This window comes from Astyanax mexicanus, chromosome 9 (genome assembly GCF_023375975.1).
Source record: "Astyanax mexicanus isolate ESR-SI-001 chromosome 9, AstMex3_surface, whole genome shotgun sequence".
In the NCBI taxonomy this organism is placed as follows: domain Eukaryota; kingdom Metazoa; phylum Chordata; class Actinopteri; order Characiformes; family Acestrorhamphidae; genus Astyanax; species Astyanax mexicanus.
In genome coordinates, this window is record NC_064416.1 from 3,018,472 (window position 1) to 3,037,410 (window position 18,939).

Here is an 18,939-nt window from a genome sequence, read left to right on the forward strand (position 1 = left end):
GAAAATTATGTTGATTCAATGTTAAAATTCCAACCTTTGCACTTCATTCAACATTAAATGTTGTTTCAACCATATTTCAACCTCATTTTAACATTAAATGTCGGTTGGGTGGGAATACGTTAAACCATATATATATATATATATATATATATATATATATATATATATATATATATATATATATATATATATATATAAATCAAATCTCACTAAAAGTAGAAAGTCCTATAGTTAGCAGAGTGCAAAACAATCAATTTACATCACTGCAGTAAATCTGAGTATGAAGAAAGTTTATACACACCACTAACAATCTGATTACTGAACATCTGACTATAAAAACGCTAAAACTAATAGAACATGTTAAATTAAACGGCAGTTACTGCAGTAAAACACTTGTTTTGATTTCCCCATTCAATCGTATTTAGAAATGATATGGTGATAAAATGTAAAATGCTGAATCAAAAAAATCTGAAAGCAGAAAGTTGAGGAAATTATGTTGATTCAATGTTAAAATTCCAACGTTTCAACGTTGAAACAACAGCAGACATTACTTTAATCACATTTCAAACACATTCAAACACATTTTAATGTTGAGAGTTGGATGTGTGCCAGCTGGGATATATCTCGTTATAACGTTATAAAACAGTGCAGATGCATCTGCTGGGTATTTTTTTTAGCAGCACAGAAATAAACCCTCCGAAAAATAGAAATAAAACAGAAATAACTGTGTGGAAGTGGATGTAGTAAACGCTGCTATTCTGGAGCGCTCCGTAACGGCTGTGTGGGTGAGGGAATCCCTTCACGTCATCGCCAAGGAGACCGAAAACAAAAACACACGAACGGCGAACCATATATGGGCACGTACGTCAGCGGAACTCCAGCGAGGGGCGGGGACAGAACTCCCTACTTTACAATGCGGACTCAGATGGCTTCATTCAGAAGAGGAACAGCTCGCGCCCAGAGAGCGACTCCACGGCAGCAGCGCGAGCGCTCTGTGAAGAAGACAACACACACACACAACAAACACACGTTGGAATAACGGTGGTTACACTTTTTTACACATGATTTTGTTGGTTGGATTTATACACGAATGCACGTCTTGTGAACCGAGCAGCAGGAGGAGGAGCAGGAACGTCCTACGGATTTAAGGGGAGTTACGAGCTTTTGGAAGTGATTTCTTCCTCCGGCGCAGATCTGGATTGCCTTCTTGATGCAACTTTTTTGGAAAGAGACTAGTAAAGGCATACTGTCGGAGTCTCCACGCAGAACTTTTTACGGTAAGTCTTTTTACGCTACTTTTAATCCAATAAACACACTAAAAAAAACTACGATACGATACGATAAAAGTACTTTCTTGTACTCAAAGGTACACTTTTTTCATAACTGTACCTTACATGTTATAATAGGAAAAGTATTATATACATATATTGTTTATTAGTATATTATATTATTCAAAATATCCAAAATATAACGAACTTGATGATCAAAAAATGTCTGGCTTTCAAATGAACAATGTATCTATGCTTATTTATACACATCTATGCATATGTACATATATGTACTAATTTGTACTTTGCAGCTTTGCACACAGCTTTATTTTAAGGTAATGCATATAATATGGGTTAAAAGCTATATATCACCCTGACATTAATCAAAAATGGAAATTTTTAACTTTTTGAAATTGTTTATTGTAAATATGTTTTGCTGATTGTCTTTGATCCTGTTTGGATAGCTGTGAAAATTAATGTTTTTATGGAACTTCTTGAAAAATTCAATAAAGTACTAATGAAATATGTATATATAACTATATAACTAAAAGAGCATGCAAACTTAACGACAAGTCTAATAATAATATTAATAATGAAACAATAATAATAATAATAACTCACAAACAGTACAATAAAGTGCAATTCATTACAGTACAGTACAAGATCCAGTTTTTTTAATCAGACGACAACGTGCACTCACCTCAAACCCCGCCCCTTTTTTGATTGACAGGTGACGTTCCGTTTTCACCGGGATCTGAGGTAGTAAGTTTCCCGCTTCCTCTCGGCTCTGCCGGGGAGATGTTCCAGGGGTTCCCCGGAGACCTAGACACAGGATCCCGTGGAAGTTCGTCCCCCTCTGCTGAATCACAGTACTTGTCCTCCGTGGACTCCTTCGGGAGCCCCCCTACCACCAGTGCACCACAGGTAAGGAATTAATGGAAGGCTGTCTGCCTCTCACGATACTTTTTTTTTGGAGAGCGAGAGAATTAGAGTTGTGTGTTGTGTAAATGTTGTTAATTGGATGTAGTTTCTAGGGTAGTATCTATTTTAGAGGGTTTATTTTATCTTAGCAGGTTTTGATTTAAGTTTTTACAGTAATTATGAAAAAAAGTAACCTGGTGATTTTTTTTTTGACCTGCAAAAAAAACACATCCAATATGAGTTGTGTGCTATATAATATATAAGTATATAAATACAGTATACATATATATGCGCACACAATGTTAGATGCAATTGCAACAAGAAAAAATATATAGTACATGTTATATAGTATATATATATACATATATGTAGTATATCAACCTCCAACCTCAACTCATTTACAAGAACTATCACTTAAATAACACGTCAAGTTTTGTTTTTTTTTTATATTTGTTTTTTTCTAAGAGTGAGTATCTTATGAAAAGTGAAAAGTAGTGCAAAAAGGTAAACATGATCTATTAGGTCCAGTTTTGTCCCTTAAAAGTAGGAAAAACAAATACAAAAAATGAATATAGTACATAATAAAGTAATCAGTTAGTTGTTATGATATATAAGTTAAGTGAAGTACTGAAGATATACATATACATAAACATATGGAAAGTGTATAAATATTAGAAATATACTGTTGGCTGCTTATTCAGTGTAGCATACACTGTATCTATGGAATAATTAAAAAATATAAATCTAGAAATAGAGAATCTTTTTTTTGCTTATATGTATTCTCCTGTTTAAGAGGGAAACTCTGTACTAAAATAGCAGCAGAGTTCACTAGAACAGAAATAAATCTCTTTATTTGAGCACTCTGCAGTGTCTGTATGATCCACTTCCAGCCTCGCTGTTTCTGTAGTAGCTGCTAATCAGGCCGCCAGCAACGTGTGGAACTCTCCTACGTAGGCACGCACGGCCCCGCCCCCTGCTCTGTGACGCGAGTGCGTTCTATTTTGGAGTGTTACGTCGCGTTGCTAAGGGGAACACCGGGGGAGTGACGGGTAGAGCGAGGGAGGGGCGGAGCGTGCCGAGAGCGCTGATTGGCTGCAGCGGCGAATTCCAAGCCAGTGGGCTTCTCCGTCTGACACGCTGCTCATGAATATGCATGAGAGCTCCGGCCGCTGATTTCTAAATAAAGACAAGAAAAAAAAGAGAAAGAGAGAAAAATGGAGACAGAGAAATCCAGCGTAAAAGAATGCAGTATAATAAAATAGAAAGAGAGAGAGAGAGAAAAAAGAGAGAGAAAGAAGAGAGAGAGAGAGAAATATAACGTAAAGTAATGCAATATAATACAATAAAAAAGCGAGTGAAAAAGAGAGAAAGAAATCTAGCGTAAAGTAATGCAATATAATAAAATTAAAAAGAGAGAGAGAAAAAAGAAAGAGAAATCTAACGTAAAGTAATGCAATATAATAAAATTAAAGAGAGAGAGAGAGAAATCTAATGTAAAATAATGCAATACAATTAATTAATAGAGAGAGAGAAAAATGTAACGTAAAGTAATGCAATATAATAAAATAAAATAAAAAACTCATATATATCACTTATAATTTAGCATTTTTCAAGCATTATACATTTGGTTTAAGTACAAGTGAGTTCATCATCTAACTTAATATACACAATATACATTACCAGTCAAATTATTTTTCATTATTTTAAAACATTCTGCATTTTGCAAACATAAACATATTATGGAATAATTAGGTAAACAAAAAAAATGTTAAACAAATCAGAATATGTTTTATATTTTACATTCTTCAAAGTTGGCATCTCTTACTTAGACAACAGCTTTGTACATCTTAGCAACATTGTGTTGCCCAAGTGCAGTCACAAAAAAGGCAATACAAATTTTTATGATGATAAAACTGGCTCTCATCAGGACCACCCCAGGAAAGGAAGAACAAGAGTTTCCTAAATGCTTCACAGAGTATTTTGGTTTGTTTAACACTTTTAAGTTACTACATGATTCCTTATGTGTTCCTATATAGTCTGAATCACTATTCATTTACTATGTAGGGAAGAGAAGGTGTGTCCATACGTTTAACTGGTACTGTACATTATTGCACTACTATATGTGTACAACACGTATATGTGTATAAACCCACAATGTAGATTGCATGTACATTTACATGTGTGCATTTCTTTATAAAGTTACTTTGTTATCTTAAAGCACATACTTGACAAATACTTGTAGAAATACTACATAATATATAATTATTATATAATTAGCTACAAAGTTACAACCTCATCATGAATTTTAGTTTAGTTCTACAGCTATGAGGTAAGTATTTAGAATTGTGTCATGTTGACACGTCATGGGCATAGATATAAAATGATTAAAACATTTAACACTAAATACTGCTGAAAATACTTCTACTAATTATTGTGCAAACATCATACAGATGCAAACACCACAGATACCATAGCAACCTAGCATGCATAGCTGTCCAATGTATTATAATCTGATATAATTACATTTATGCAAATATGTTACTTAGCCACCACTTAGCAACAGCCTAGCAACCATTTAGAAACAACATAACAACCAACGTGGATAGCATAGCAACACACTATCAATCACCTAGCAACTGCTTAGCAACGTTATGGCAACCACAACAGATACCACAGCAACTAGCCTCCATAGCCGTCTGATGTATTATAATTTGATATAATTTGATTCATGCGAAAATATTATTCTGCCACTGCCTAGCAACCACTTAGCATCCACCATGGATACCATGGCAACATCTTAGCAACCACCTAGCAACCATTTAGAAACAACATAACCAACACGGTAACCATAGCAACACATTATTAACCACCTAGCAACCTCTTAGCAACACCTTATTAACCACCTAGCAACTGTTTAGCAACACCATGGCAACTACCACAGATACCATAACAACTACCATCCATAGCTGTCTGATGTATTATAATTTGATAATAATTTGATTCATGTGAAAATATTACTCTGTCACTGCCAAGAAACACCTAAGCAACCACTTAGCATCCAGCATGGATACCATGGGGTCACCTTAGCAAACACCTAGCAACCTCTTAGCAACACCTTGCCAACCACCTAGCAACTACTTATCAACACCATGGCAACCACCACAGATTCCATAGTAATCTAGCATCCTTAGCTGTCTGATGTATTATCATTTCATATAATTTGATTAATGCGAAAATATTACTCTCCCTCTGCCTAAGAACACCCTAGCAACCACCAAGGATACCATGGCAACACCATAGTAATCCCTTAGCAACCATTTAGAAACAACATAACAACCAAGATGGATACCATAGCAACACCTTGTAACCACCTAGCAACACCTTACCAACCACCTAGCAACATTTACATTTACATTTAAGGCATTTAGCAGACGTCCTTATCCAGAGCGACTTACAACAACAGTGCTTCGTTGTTACTTCAAAATATCCAGAGCTAGTTTGTAGCAACCATTTAGAAACACCAAGGCAACCACCACGCACACCATTGCAACACCTAAGCAACCACCTAATAACCACTTAGCAACACCATAGCAACTAGCCTCGAATCAGCTCTGCAATCACACTCCCAGTTTCTGCAGGAGCTGCTATGTAGTTTAGCACTGTGTTGCTCAACATGTGCGATCGTATCCCACAGGAGTGTGTATCTGCCGCTGGCGGTGTAGGGGCAGGCAGCGGCGGCGCAGCCGGCAGTGGAGCAGGGGTGGAGATGCCCGGCTCCTTCATCCCCACAGTGACGGCCATCACCACCAGCCAGGACCTGCAGTGGATGGTGCAGCCCACCCTCATCTCCTCGGTGGCCCCCGGCCAGGCCGGCACGGGCACCACCACCATGACCCAGCCAGTAAGCCTGGACCCCTACGACCTGCCGGGGCCCAGCTTCTCCTCTGGCTCGGGCTTCACCCCGCCCAGCTCAGACACCCCCGGCCCCGTGCGCCAGTCCCGGAGCCGCCGCCGCACGCGAGACGAATCGGTAAGCCAGGGTCACGCGGGGCCAGACGGTTTGTATACGCGTGAGGACACATGAAAGTGTGCCCAACCTTCTCTAGTGTTTAGTGTTTACTGTGTGCTTTACCACAGAGATGTTTAGAGTAGATGTTTAGTATGGTGTCTTTGAAGCACACAATGATTTATTTACACCATATTCTGGCCTTTGATCACTCACTCCCAGCTGACTCCAGAGGAGGAGGAGAAGAGGCGCGTCCGCAGAGAAAGAAACAAAATGGCTGCTGCCAAGTGTCGCAATCGGCGGCGTGAGCTTACAGACAGGCTCCAGTCGGTGAGTGATTGCAAAATAATGATTTAAGACACATTACTTGATGCTACAGTACGAGCATTAATTTAAAAAATGAACATGAATGTTCTGTTACGGCCATAACATGCCTTTTGGTTGGGAAAAATGGGTTTATAACAGTTTACAGTGGTTTATAGTGCATCTGACAATTGCATGAAAACATGCAGCTGGATTTGGGCATGTCTTTGGTATCGTGAGAGCGCCATGAATATGACTTGCTCAGCTCAATACGCACAAAATAATTATTTTAATTCATCTTGGGTGTGGTTGATTTTGGGCATAACATAAAATAAACCAATCAGAGTATCACGTTCTCATCATCCTGGTGTGCTCTGACATTGGCGCGTTCGTATCTTAACAGTGCGGCGCTTTTGCTCACCATTTCAAAATTTTTTGAGCTTGCAAGTATTGAAAGTAGTTTATTGTAAAATGTTGTAATGAAGTACTAAAAGTAAAAAAAAAAAATTGTGTGTTTCGAGCTATGCAAGGTGTACTTTTCTCGCTGTTATGATAGCAAAGACACACTGACACCCCCTAAATCAAGCTGCACGGTTCATGATTGATAACTCGCCCAAAGATCGCTAAAATAAGGCCCTCAGTCTTCCACAGGAAAGGTTGTCTCAGGTTGTACAGGATAATATTTAAAATTATTGGACTCTTATTGGACACACCGATAAGACTAGCTGTATGGCTGTAACAAACACTCTACTGCACACTGGACAGATCACTATTTTATCCTGGTTGTTGAAGAAAATACACCTTCTCTTAAAGGTCTTTAAAGACATGTTTCACAACCCTGACCCAATTAAAGGCTTCTTGTTTCTAATTCTAGTTTTTTTTTAAAGTTTTTTAACTGCTCAGTGTCTCTCTTTTGCTCTCCATCTCTCTTTCCCTTCCTTTAGGAGACGGATATACTGGAGGAGGAGAAGGCCGAGCTGGAGGCTGAGATCTCAGAGCTGCAGAAGGAGAAGGAGAGGCTGGAGTTCGTGCTCATCGCTCACCAGCCCGGCTGCAAGATCCCGTACCAGGAGGAGGCGTCGGCACAGCTGCAGACCCCCCCGCCTCCCGCCCCGGTCTCTGTGGTGGGCTTGACTGTGAAGGAGGACACTTTCTACCTGCCTCCCCCTTACTCGTCCCACCACCACCACCTGCCGGGCTCGACGCAGGCAACTTCGGCGGCGCAGCATCAGCAGCATCAGCAGCATCAGCATCAGCAGCATCAGCATCCGCCGCCGCCTCAGCAGCCGCAGCAGCAGGAGATGATGCAGGAGGTAGCCTTTTCTAGTTCTTTCTATGGGCAGAGCCAGCCGGCGCCGGGCGGCCCGTGCCTCGTTGCCGACGGTGGCAACAACCCTGACGCCGGCAGCTACAACCCCTCATACACATCTTCATTTGTGTTCACCTACCCAGAGGGAGCCTGCGGGGCCAGCGCTAACCAGCGAACAAGCAGCAGCGAGCAGTCCTCTGACTCCCTGAACTCGCCTTCACTCCTCGCACTCTGAGAGCACCCTGCCCTTCCCTGCCTGTGCTTCTCTTTTCTCCACACATGCACACAGTAGAGTCAATATAGAGCGTTCAAAAAAACTGACCTTTGCGGAAATCAGAGCTGTAACCAGAGTGGCACAGCCCGCCACTGTGACCTCGCGCTTGTAATACGCCACTGTTTTACACATTAACCTTCTGACATATTCGCGATGTATTTATTCAGAGCCTTCGGGTGTTGTCGGCAAATCGACTTTACTTCACTTTATTTCCGTTTTTGTTTTGTTTTTTGCTTTGTTTTTTGCACACATTCCCTAGTTTCAGCATCAGAATTGATTGGTCAAAAATACCTCGAATAACACTAAAATAAAGTTTTAGTGTTATTTTTATGTTTTTATGTTATTTTCCCTAGTTTCAGCATCAGAATTGATTGGTCAAAAATACCTCGAATAACACCTGTCAAAATACCTGGTCACACATTTTCCCAGTCTTGTCTAAGATCATTTACGTTAATGTTACTTACCTTTTTAACGTCTAAATAACTTCATCACATTAAATATACATGTGCATGTATATTTGATAATAGTATCAATTATTATAATTGATAATATTCTATTAATAATAATAATTCACCACGACAAGAGATTGTGTCATCCACACACACACACACACACACACACATATGTTTATATCTTTTATATATACTTATATATACAGCTCCGGAAAAAAAAGAAAGCACTTAAAAAAGAGTTTCTTTGATTTTACCAAATTTAAAAAAAAACTCAAGCTGCACCAGGAGTAAAGGCATAAAGTTTTACACAAAAGCAGTGTGTAAGACTGGTGGAGGAGAACATGATGCCAAGGTGCTTGAAAAACTGTGATTAAAAACCAGGGTTATTACACCAAATATTATAGATTTAAAGCTTTATGAATATGAACTTGTTTTCTGAAAGCCCTGCATCTTTTTTGTTATATATAGCAAATAAATTCTTTAAAGGACAATATTTTTATTTGGAATTTGGGAGAAATGTTGTCTGTAGTTTATAGAATTAAACAACAATGTTCATTTTACTCAAACATAAACCTATAAATAGCAAAATCCGAGAGACCGATTTAGAAACTGAAGTGATCTCTTAATTTTTTCCAGAGCTGTATTATGTAATTCACCACAACAAGAGATTGTGTCATCCACACACATGTATACACAGTACATACACACAGATTCAAACACATGATAAGAACGCAAGCACTTATATTACGCACAATAACCGTATTTCCACTGCTCTCTTCTTTCTCTTTCTCTCTTTCTTTGTCTCTTGCTCTTTCTTTCTTTCTCTCTCTCTTTCTCTGTCTTTATGCTCCTGCTCCTGCATTGGTGTTCCATCTCTCGTACTCTCACCATTCCCGACCGTCTGCACTGCAGAGATTTTTCTTTTTTTCTGAGTATTTCTCTAAAATGACAAAAATAAGGGACGCAGAACTTTTGTGGCTTTCTATATTGGGTTCTTCTTGTTTTTTTTGTTTTTTTTGGGGTCCTGACTGCTCTTCTCATCACACCATCTAATCAATCCTCCTTTTTGCATCTTCTTATTATTATTCTTCTCCTCCTTCTCCTCCCTTTTCTCCTTCTTCTCCTTTGTCATTGTGCTGGGACTAGCGAAATGAGGGAAATTAGAATGTCGCCCGCCACTCATTAATTGGTTCAATCAATCAATCAATCAATCAATCAATCAATCAATCAGTTAATTTATCAGTCAATCAATCAATTAATCAGTCAGTCTATCTCTATCTATTTTTCCTTTTTTCTTGTCTTCTCCGTCGTCCATCTGCCCATCTGTTTCTCCTCTCTTCTGTCTCTATGTGCCCCTGGTTCTCTGTGAAGTCTTCAGCCCCCGAGAGCCCATTGGACCCTGAAAGCCCCTGGAACCTTGATTGATCGGCGGGCCGAAACCCCCTCTCAGCACCACAGACCCCTCCTCACCCGCCCTGCCCAGCATGGACCGGCCTGCTGCACTGCACTGAGGAACCGCAGAGCTTTTTAACCATGAGCAGATCTTTCAAGAAATCTATATATAAATAAATAACACAACCAACACCAGCTATTCAATTCAATTCAATTCAATTTTATTTAGCTATAGCATGCAAACAGACCACAGACAGCTGATTGCAGGCATTGATTGCATTGCATTGCATTTATTTCATTGCATTGGATTGCATTGGATTCGATTTGATTGGATTCCTGAAACGTGCATTTCCACTGCAAGGATTTGCTTGGATGGTTTTGGTAAAAAGCTTAAAAGGTTTAAAAGGTGAAGTGAAGACCAGCTAAAAATAAAGAAGAAGAAGAAGACGAAGCTCTTGGGTTTACCACGGTTACAGCATATACGTCGATTACAGCAAAAAAGCAAAAAAAAACAAACAAAAGCGAGAGAGGAGAAAACGAGACGTGGTCTTTTTTTATTTTAACTCTCTCGATCTTATCGATCTTGCAGCTGTCCACCTCAGATTCGATCCACCACCCTGTCTGTTCTGGTTTTCCCATGCCATTTTTTGCCCGTTTTGCCCGTATTTGTCCTTGTGTTGTTTCTCAGACCATTAATTTTATTTTATTTATTTATTTTTTTTTCGTGCAACCAGACACCTGTAGACATTGTTTTCTCAAATGTGTGTGTGGTTCTCAAATGTTCTTTTTAATCGTTTTAAACAATTTCCATAATAGTATTATCAGCCTTGTTACCTTGAGACAAAAAAAAAAAGAAAACTGAATAATAAGTGGCTTATAACTGAAGGTTACATCCAAAAGGCGTCTTTATTTTTTATTTTTTGTTTTTTTTTTTGTTGTTTTTAAAATTATTTTTTTAAGCTAGTCAGTGTTGACTAGCCTGGTTTGAGGAGCCTGGTTTCGGTTTCGCTTTGGAAATCTCTGGAAAAAAAAAAAAGTGAAAAGAACTTTGAAATATGAAAAATATGAAATATTCAAATATATTGAAATATTGAAATATGAAACAACCTCTTAAACATTTGGACGAGTGGCCTCTGTACGTCCCCGCGCTCTCCTGCAGCCTGACCCCTGACCTTTAGTAACAGGTCAGAGGGCGGACGCAGGCTTTTATTGTGAAAGGGCATCAGTGAAGCTGCTTCTCCAGTTTATTTCTTTCTTTAAGGAGGTTGACGTGTTGAGAAAAGCACAACTGTTGGGCCAAAAGAAGAGAGAGACGGAGGAAGAAAGACCTCTGAAAGAGGTGTTTATGAATATGAAAACTTTATTTTTCCTGTGAATTTTAAAATTTTAAAATGCTAATTATTGTTTTTATGATATTTCTTATATACTGAGTTAAGGCGACAAATGTTTTTTTGTTTGTTACGCTTTTTTCTCTTTTTTGCTCTTGACTGTGCCGTTGCTGCCAAATGGAGGAACTTTTTTGCGGAGGCCGTGAGTCGCTCCTCTTTTCTCTGTTACTGTTATTGTCTTATTGTAATTATTATTAATATTATTATATTATTATTAATACAAACTATTGCTATTATAATTATTATTATTATATTATTATGACTATTATTTCATTGTTATCTTACAACATTTGGCAACTTTTGGTATGTTTTTTATGTAAAAAAAAACAAAAACAGTATACCTGAAAATGGAAAATGCTCTATACTATGTATGCGTATGCGTATAAATATCTCTTTAAATCTTTTTCTCTCTCTATATATATATATATATATATATACACATATTCACTGTGTATATATACTGTATGTAAAATGATTGTAATGTATGAATGCGCAGAAATGTAAAATTGTTATTTTTGTTAATGAAGACAGGAGGGTGAGCTTGTTGCGGCTGGTTTTTGGTTTTAAAACATAGATATTTTTCTAAAAGAACAAAAAACTATATTATGATATACAATAATAGCCCGCCTTTCCCTCAATATGAAAAGCATTGTCACTGCCTTTGCTCTACTTGCTGTGTATTTATATGTTCTATATATAAAACACATGACTATGTATGATGAGTGTATTCGAGCTGTTGTGGTGCATACGATGGTCTATATATGTATCACGGGTTTGGTGACAGGGCGATGACCCTGTGCTTTATTTTTATTATTATTATTTCTCGCTCGTGCTTTAAAGAGTTCGTCAGTGTGAGGTTGGTCCCACAGCCCTCGCTCATTGACCCCTGTGGACAAAACACACTGGATGCAAACGAATAAAATAAAACATAATAAAAAACAAAAGTGATTAGAAATATTTTGAGTGTCTCTCCATGTAAATTTCAATACTCGACTTCAAATTCACATTGGAACCGTGTCCTTGAGCAATATCCATTTGTTTATGTGCTGATTTTTTACACTCTTTTACACTCCAGTGTGTAGTGTCCCAACACAAATACACAAATAAGCACACACACATATCTTATCTTTGCTGTTATGCAAAATCCTTGCATCTCCACAAATCTTATAAATCATTTTTTTTACTGTTTTGCACTGTCACGCCTTCTTGACATGATGTAAGAGCAAAATGTGTACACAAATTCAATTCAATTACTATTTTTACTCTTTTCCTACTATTGCAGATACAAGGTTTTTGCATGATAGTAATGATATACGCTTTATTTAGAAATGAACATTAAGAAGAGATGTGTCTCAGATTTAAACCTTCAGGTTGGACAAAAGAATCACAACTTTTGCCTAAATATTTATATTATATATACAGCTCTAAAAAAATGAGGCCACTTAAAAATGAGTTTTAAGTTTTTTAAGATGAGTTTCTTTGATTTTAACAAATTTAAATATAATAATTAAGAGGAAGATGGATGATCACAATCCATCAAACCACCAAACTGAACTGCTTGAATTTTTGCACCAGGAGTAAAGCAGCATAAAGTTATCCAAAAGCAGTGTGTAAGACTGGTGGAGGAGAACATGATGCCAAGATGCATGTTTCCACCAAATATTGAGTACTTTATGAATATGTACTCTGCATCTTTTGTGTTATTTAATAATAAATGCTCCAAATGAGAATATTTTTATTTGGAATTTGGGAGAAATGTTTTCTGTAGTTTATTTTACTCAAATATAAACCTATAAATAGCTAAATCTGAGAAACTGATTCAAAAACTGAATCTAAAGTGGTCTGTTCATTTTTTTAAAGAGTTTACTGTATACTGTATATATACAGTAAATATCTTTTGGATAAAGTAAGAAAAGCCATTTATTAATAGATACAGATTATTACATAATACAGATTATATACTGTATAGTGGCCTTAATGTTTATTTGCTATTTATACATTCAATACATTAATACATATATACATTTCTTTATGTTTATGAAAGTTTGGACACATTCTCAAACACACACACAAACACACACACACACACACGTGGGCGATGGGTATTTTTTTTTTTATGGGATGAACCTCAATGAAAGTTGAAAATTGTGCAAATTTCAATGTCAATGTTTTGAATTCCCAAATCTATTATATAATCTGTGCGCACCACTTGTCTTGTAAAACTCAACTGTACTGAGATCCTTTTCACTGGGGCTGTAGATTAGAACCGACGTCGATGGCTATCAATGGTAAAGTGCAATTCTTTTAGCGACGTTTATCCAACGAAGCTGTTTTAAAGACTTTTAATCTGAGGAGGATTGAATGAAATTGCGCACAGTGGCTCTATGAAGCTGGATGTGTGGAAATAAGAAGGATTGAAGCTTGAAAACGCAAGAAAAACGCCCTCAGAGGCCTTCAGATCTGCTGGTTTTGGTGCTTGTAGTGCGCTGTTGGTGCTTTCGTCTATCTTAAGCCAAAACATAGTGTTACTGTATTCTTCGCCGTACCGTAAACGAGACTAACGTGGTTTCTGTTTAAGATTCTGTAGTCTTCCGTTTCGCTCAGAGGAGCCCTGAGTCAAATCTGAAGGCCGAGTTCGAGTCCTTGTCTTTGGCTTTCTCAAATTCTCGATCCTTATTGAAATGCAATATATATATATATAGACATCCTCTGGGATTAGCATAGCATGTAGCACGTTAGCCGAACGACCCCAGCAGGCACCAGATGTCAGATTGACGTTAGAAAGACGTTACGTCAAATAGACGTTACATTTTAGCTGAAAATACAAATCTTGTATAGGTTAAACTCTGATTGGAAATCTATCAAAGTCTTTTATCAGAAACTGAATCAAAAACTGACAGACGTTAGACAGACGTTACATTTTGGCTACGTCAAATTCTGGTTACATAACATTTTTGTTACGTTTTATTTTGGTAAAGTTATTTAACACCACGACCATGACCACTTTTGTTACTTAACATCATGACTTACACTAAAACCAACAATGTTCAATGTTATCGGACGCATTATAAGGTTCAGCAGATGTTGCACTTTGGTTACCATACCTAACAACTAAATGAAATGTTAGTATTTTACATTAATATTATGTTTGTTTGAAAAGTCCATAAGATGTTGCTTTTTGATGTTGGACTTAAAACCAACATCAGTATCATTGACAGCTATTGATTAAATGTATTATTCTGTACGTCAGACATTGTACAGACATTGAGTATAGACTGGACTGACATCAAACTCCAACGTTAGACAGATGTTACAATTTGGTTACGTTAAAAAAAATGTTACGTTTTATTTTGTTAAAGTTACTTAAAACCATGACTTACATTAAAACCAACAATGTTCAATGTTTTCGGACGCATTATAAGGTTCAGCAGATGTTGCCTTTTGGTCACCATGCCTCACAACTAAAAAATGTTAGTGTTTTACGTTAATATGATGTTGGTTTGAAAAGTCTAGAAGATGTTGGATTTTATACAGACATTTAATATATGGATGGGACTGACATCAAGCTCCAACGTCAGACAGATGTTTTAGTTCAATTTTGGTTATTTAACACCATGTCTTACAGTCAAACCAACAACGCATCAACGTCTAACAATGTTGTGTGGGTGTTAACATTATGAAGTTTAGTAGATGTCGGTTTTGGTCATTATTCCTTACTGAAATAAATGTGTAAATTGTCAGCTGTTGATTAGATGAAATCTATCAAGTCACTTATCAGTCACAAATTCTGGTTACATAACATTTTTGTTACGTTTTATTTTTGGAAAAATTACTTAAAACCATGACTTACATTAAAACCAACAATGTTCAGTGTTGTGGAACGCATTATGAGGTTCAGCAGATGTTGCATTTTGGTCACCATACCTCACATCTAAACAAAATGCTAGTATTTTACATTAATATGATGTTGGTTTGAAAAGTCTAGGAAATGTTGGGTTTTGATGTTGGACCTAAAACCAACATCAGTATCATCGACAGCTGTTGATAAGATGTATTATACTGTACATCAAATTGATGTTGGCATTAGACAGACATTGAATATAGACTGGACTGACATCAAGCTCCAACGTTAGACAGATGTTACAATTTGGTTCAGCAGATGTTGCATTTTGGTCACCATACCTCACAACTACATGAAATGTTAGTATTTTACATTAATATGATGTTGGTTTGAAAAGTCTAAAAGATGTTGGATTTTGATGTTAGACCTAAAACCAAACGTATATATCATCATCAGCTGTTGATTAGAGGTTTTATACTGTACGTCAAATTGATGTTGGCATTAGACCGACACTGTACAGACATTAAATATAGACTGGACTGACATCAAGCTGCACCATCAGACAGATGTTTTAGTTAAATTTTGTTTATTTAACACAGTATCGTACAGTCAAAGGAATAATGTGTCAACGTCTAACAAAATATGCTCCAATTTCAGACAGATGTTTTGGATAAGTTCTGGTTCTTTAACATCGGTTTAACGTCTGATTTAAGATTATAACTTTTAAGAATGTTCAGTGAAATAAAAGTATTTAACATCAGCTTAATGTTAGCGTGTAACGTTTGGAAGATGTCCGATTTTGCTGTTGGGTTTCAGACATTGTACAGACATTGATTATAGACTGGACTGACATCAAACATTAACTAATACTTGGCTAACATTAAGCTCCAACATTAGACAAATGTCACAATTTGGTTATTTAACATCATGGCTTTTAGTAAAACCAACAACGTTTCAACGTAGGTTTTGGTCAACATACCTCAATGAAATAAATGTATGAAATAAAAGTATTTAACATCAGTTAGATGTTAGTGTGCAAAGTTTGAAAGACGTCAGATTTTGCTGTTGATGGATTTCTTAACGTCGGACTTAAAACCAACAAAATATATTGTCAGCTGCTGATGGGATTCTCCGTCAAATTGATGTTGGCCCTAGACGTTGTCCTGACGTAAAATTTTTTGGTCACCTGACGTCATGAACGTCTAACGGACAAACAAGTAACGCTAATGAACACTGGTGGCCAGCTGGGAAAAAACAATGATGTTTCTTGATATTTAAAGTGTCATATTATCATAATGAGGGTGGAGCTAAATTTTAAATTTAAGCCCCGCCTTTCAACTCAGTGGATTTGTTCTCATTGGTGAAGCTTTGTGTCTCATTGATTTCACGATATGCTCACGATTTTCTCACGATATGCCTTTGAAGTTTCAGCAAAGGGCCTTCTTTAATAATGTCTTTCAATGTAATCATATACTTGTTAAATCGGAGCGAGGAGATATTTGCTATGATATATCTATGATATACATATATATATATAAAATGATATATATTTTTGAAGGTGTTTTATTGACAGTTTTTGGACGTGGATCTGCAATTATATAGTAACATACATTACCGGTCAAAAGTTTTAGATCACCCCTATTGTTTAGTAGTCCAGTTACTGCAGAGCTGTATTTTTGTTTTAATTTTATCTTTGTTACTCCAGTCATGTTAATCTGAGCTAAAGGCTAAAGCTGTTTCCATGTGGGTCAGCCAGACGTCTTCCTGTAGCACTTTTTTTTCTCCAGTTTATAAGAGTCTTTATCTGAAGGAGTAGGAAACAGTACTCACCGCTCTCTGACTTCGTCTGTAATTTCTTTAAAGAAAAGAAAGAACTTCTACTTTTAATAGTTACAGAGTTCTCTGCGTTTCTGTGTCTTTTTCTAGTTATTACGATGATGAAATAAAGTGGGAATGTGCTGCTGTGTGTAAGTGTGTAAATGCTGCAGTAAATGAGTTATAATTCTCTTTTTTTTAAATTAATTTCTAAAAGCTCAGTTTATTTCTATTGCTACAGATCAGTTCTAAGCTGTTAACCAATGGTATTCTTGTTTTTTTAACAAATTATTATTTTTTTTTGTTTTACAGTAGACATTTGTTCAGGTTTTGTTTTACAATGTACAATTAGTTCATGTTTTGTACAATATTTGTTTATTTTTCTCAGTTTCTTTACAATACACATATTTTTAGTTTTGTTTCTTTTTTTATGTACATACACATTATCTTCCTTTTTTAAATATACTTTTTTTCCCATTTTATTTTACAATACACATTGTCTACATTTTGTGTTTTTCTTTTTCATTTTTTACTATACACATTTATTTCATTATTCTCCAAATACAGTTTTATCTCTTTTTTCTATAATATACACATTTTCTTTTCATTTTATTTTAGAATACACATTTTTCTTCTTTTTTTAACAATATATAGTTTTTCCCATTTTTTCCCCGTTTTTTTTTTTGTTTGTTTGTTTGTTTTTTACAATATACATTTTTTCAGTTTTTTTTTACACAATGTATTTTTTTTGTTGTGTTTTTTTACAATATGAATTTTTTGTAGTATATCATTTTTTTTTTTTAAGCCCTTACAGATTATTGCTAATTTTTGTACCATTTTAGCTTATTATTCACTGGACCTAAAGAGCCTAAAAGGCAGAAATAAGCAGAATAAAGTGGGGGTGTTCTAAAACTTTAGACCGGTATTGTAAGCTTTGAATGAATTTCCAGACTCCAGGCAGTCCTTTATCAATATTTGTATATCTGTGTTTTATAGTGATGCTGATATGTATGATCAATGATAATGTACAGATGTTTGTTTAAAGTGTCTGGATTATCTTTTGGGTTTATGGGATGTTGGTTCTGATGATCAGAACGTTTTTGACCCCAGAGTTCCATAATAATTGATATAAACCCAGCTGATTGGCCCTCGGGGTCTATAGGAACCTCCTCCCTCTGATCCGTATCTTTGATCTTTCTCAGTTTCTGATTATTCTGGCTGTTTTATTAACAGAATTGAGAAGGAGTTTTCCCTTTGTTGTGTGCAGACTGTGAAACTGAGTGTACTGAATCTGAATCTGTTCGTATGATCATCTTTTCTTGTTTTAAAACATAAAAATAAACTGAAGCATATTGAATTTTTCTCACTTTTCTCTCTGGGTTTATTATAAATTCATCTTTTTTTTCATTATTTTAACCCTTTCAGACCCTGCGTCCATTACAGTGGACATCATGTATTTTCTTTTATTATTTTTAAATGTTTTGTAGTGCTTAATACTGTTGGATCAGTAGCTTGGTCCTATCCACTGCACTGGAAAGTAACAGCTAACTTTGCTAATTTAAAGTGATTTAGAACACTTTTTCACCTTTTTCACACTTTTGTTTTACTGTTTATAAAATAAAAAGGTCAATATAAAAGATTACACACAGAAAACTATTAAATATTTTAGTTTTTTTATTTTAGGATTTATTTGCTATACAGAGTTTATAGTGGAATATTAAAGTCTTACTTTCTGTGCATTACAGACAGAAAACACCATTCTTACATTTTTCGTCACTAGAAAAAAATCAGATCTGAAAGGGTTTAAATGTTTTGCATTGTAAATTTATGCCAAAAGTCATCCAAACTATAAAGAAAAACATTGAATTATTTAGTAAACAATATTATATTTATATTTTACATTTTTCTAAGTAGCTCCTCTTGCTTAGAAGATTAATAATGTTAAAGTTTAAGAGCATCAGTTAAAGTAA

General features: G+C 36.1%; 1 protein-coding gene across 3 annotated transcripts; it reads left to right on the top strand.

The window, feature by feature from the left end:
• Positions 1-825: 825 nt before the first annotated feature.
• fosb (FBJ murine osteosarcoma viral oncogene homolog B) lies at positions 826-18,331 on the top strand. Of its 3 annotated transcripts, XM_049483770.1 has the most exons (7): positions 826-1,277; positions 1,999-2,192; positions 5,884-6,219; positions 6,418-6,525; positions 7,443-7,718; positions 7,764-7,811; positions 7,951-8,016. In XM_049483770.1, exons 1-7 carry the CDS (start codon positions 1,211-1,213, stop codon positions 8,014-8,016), a joined length of 1,095 nt encoding a protein of 364 aa, XP_049339727.1. In that variant the 5' UTR covers positions 826-1,210. The 3 variants fall into 3 exon arrangements, with proteins under 3 accessions (XP_049339727.1, XP_049339726.1, XP_007235608.3); XM_049483769.1 differs by lacking the exon at positions 7,951-8,016 and adding an exon at positions 9,905-18,331 and having other exon boundaries at positions 834-1,277; positions 7,443-7,811; XM_007235546.4 differs by having other exon boundaries at positions 837-1,277; positions 7,443-18,331.
• Positions 18,332-18,939: the final 608 nt, after the last annotated feature.

Coding starts and splice junctions, on each gene's coding strand:
- fosb (XM_007235546.4), top strand. CDS start 1,211: ATGCAACTTTTTTGGAAAGAGACTAGTAAAGGCATACTGTCGGAGTCT. Junction 1,278..1,998: donor TCCACGCAGAACTTTTTACG/GTAAGTCTTTTT, acceptor TTTGATTGACAG/GTGACGTTCCGTTTTCACCG. Junction 6,220..6,417: donor GCCGCACGCGAGACGAATCG/GTAAGCCAGGGT, acceptor ACTCACTCCCAG/CTGACTCCAGAGGAGGAGGA.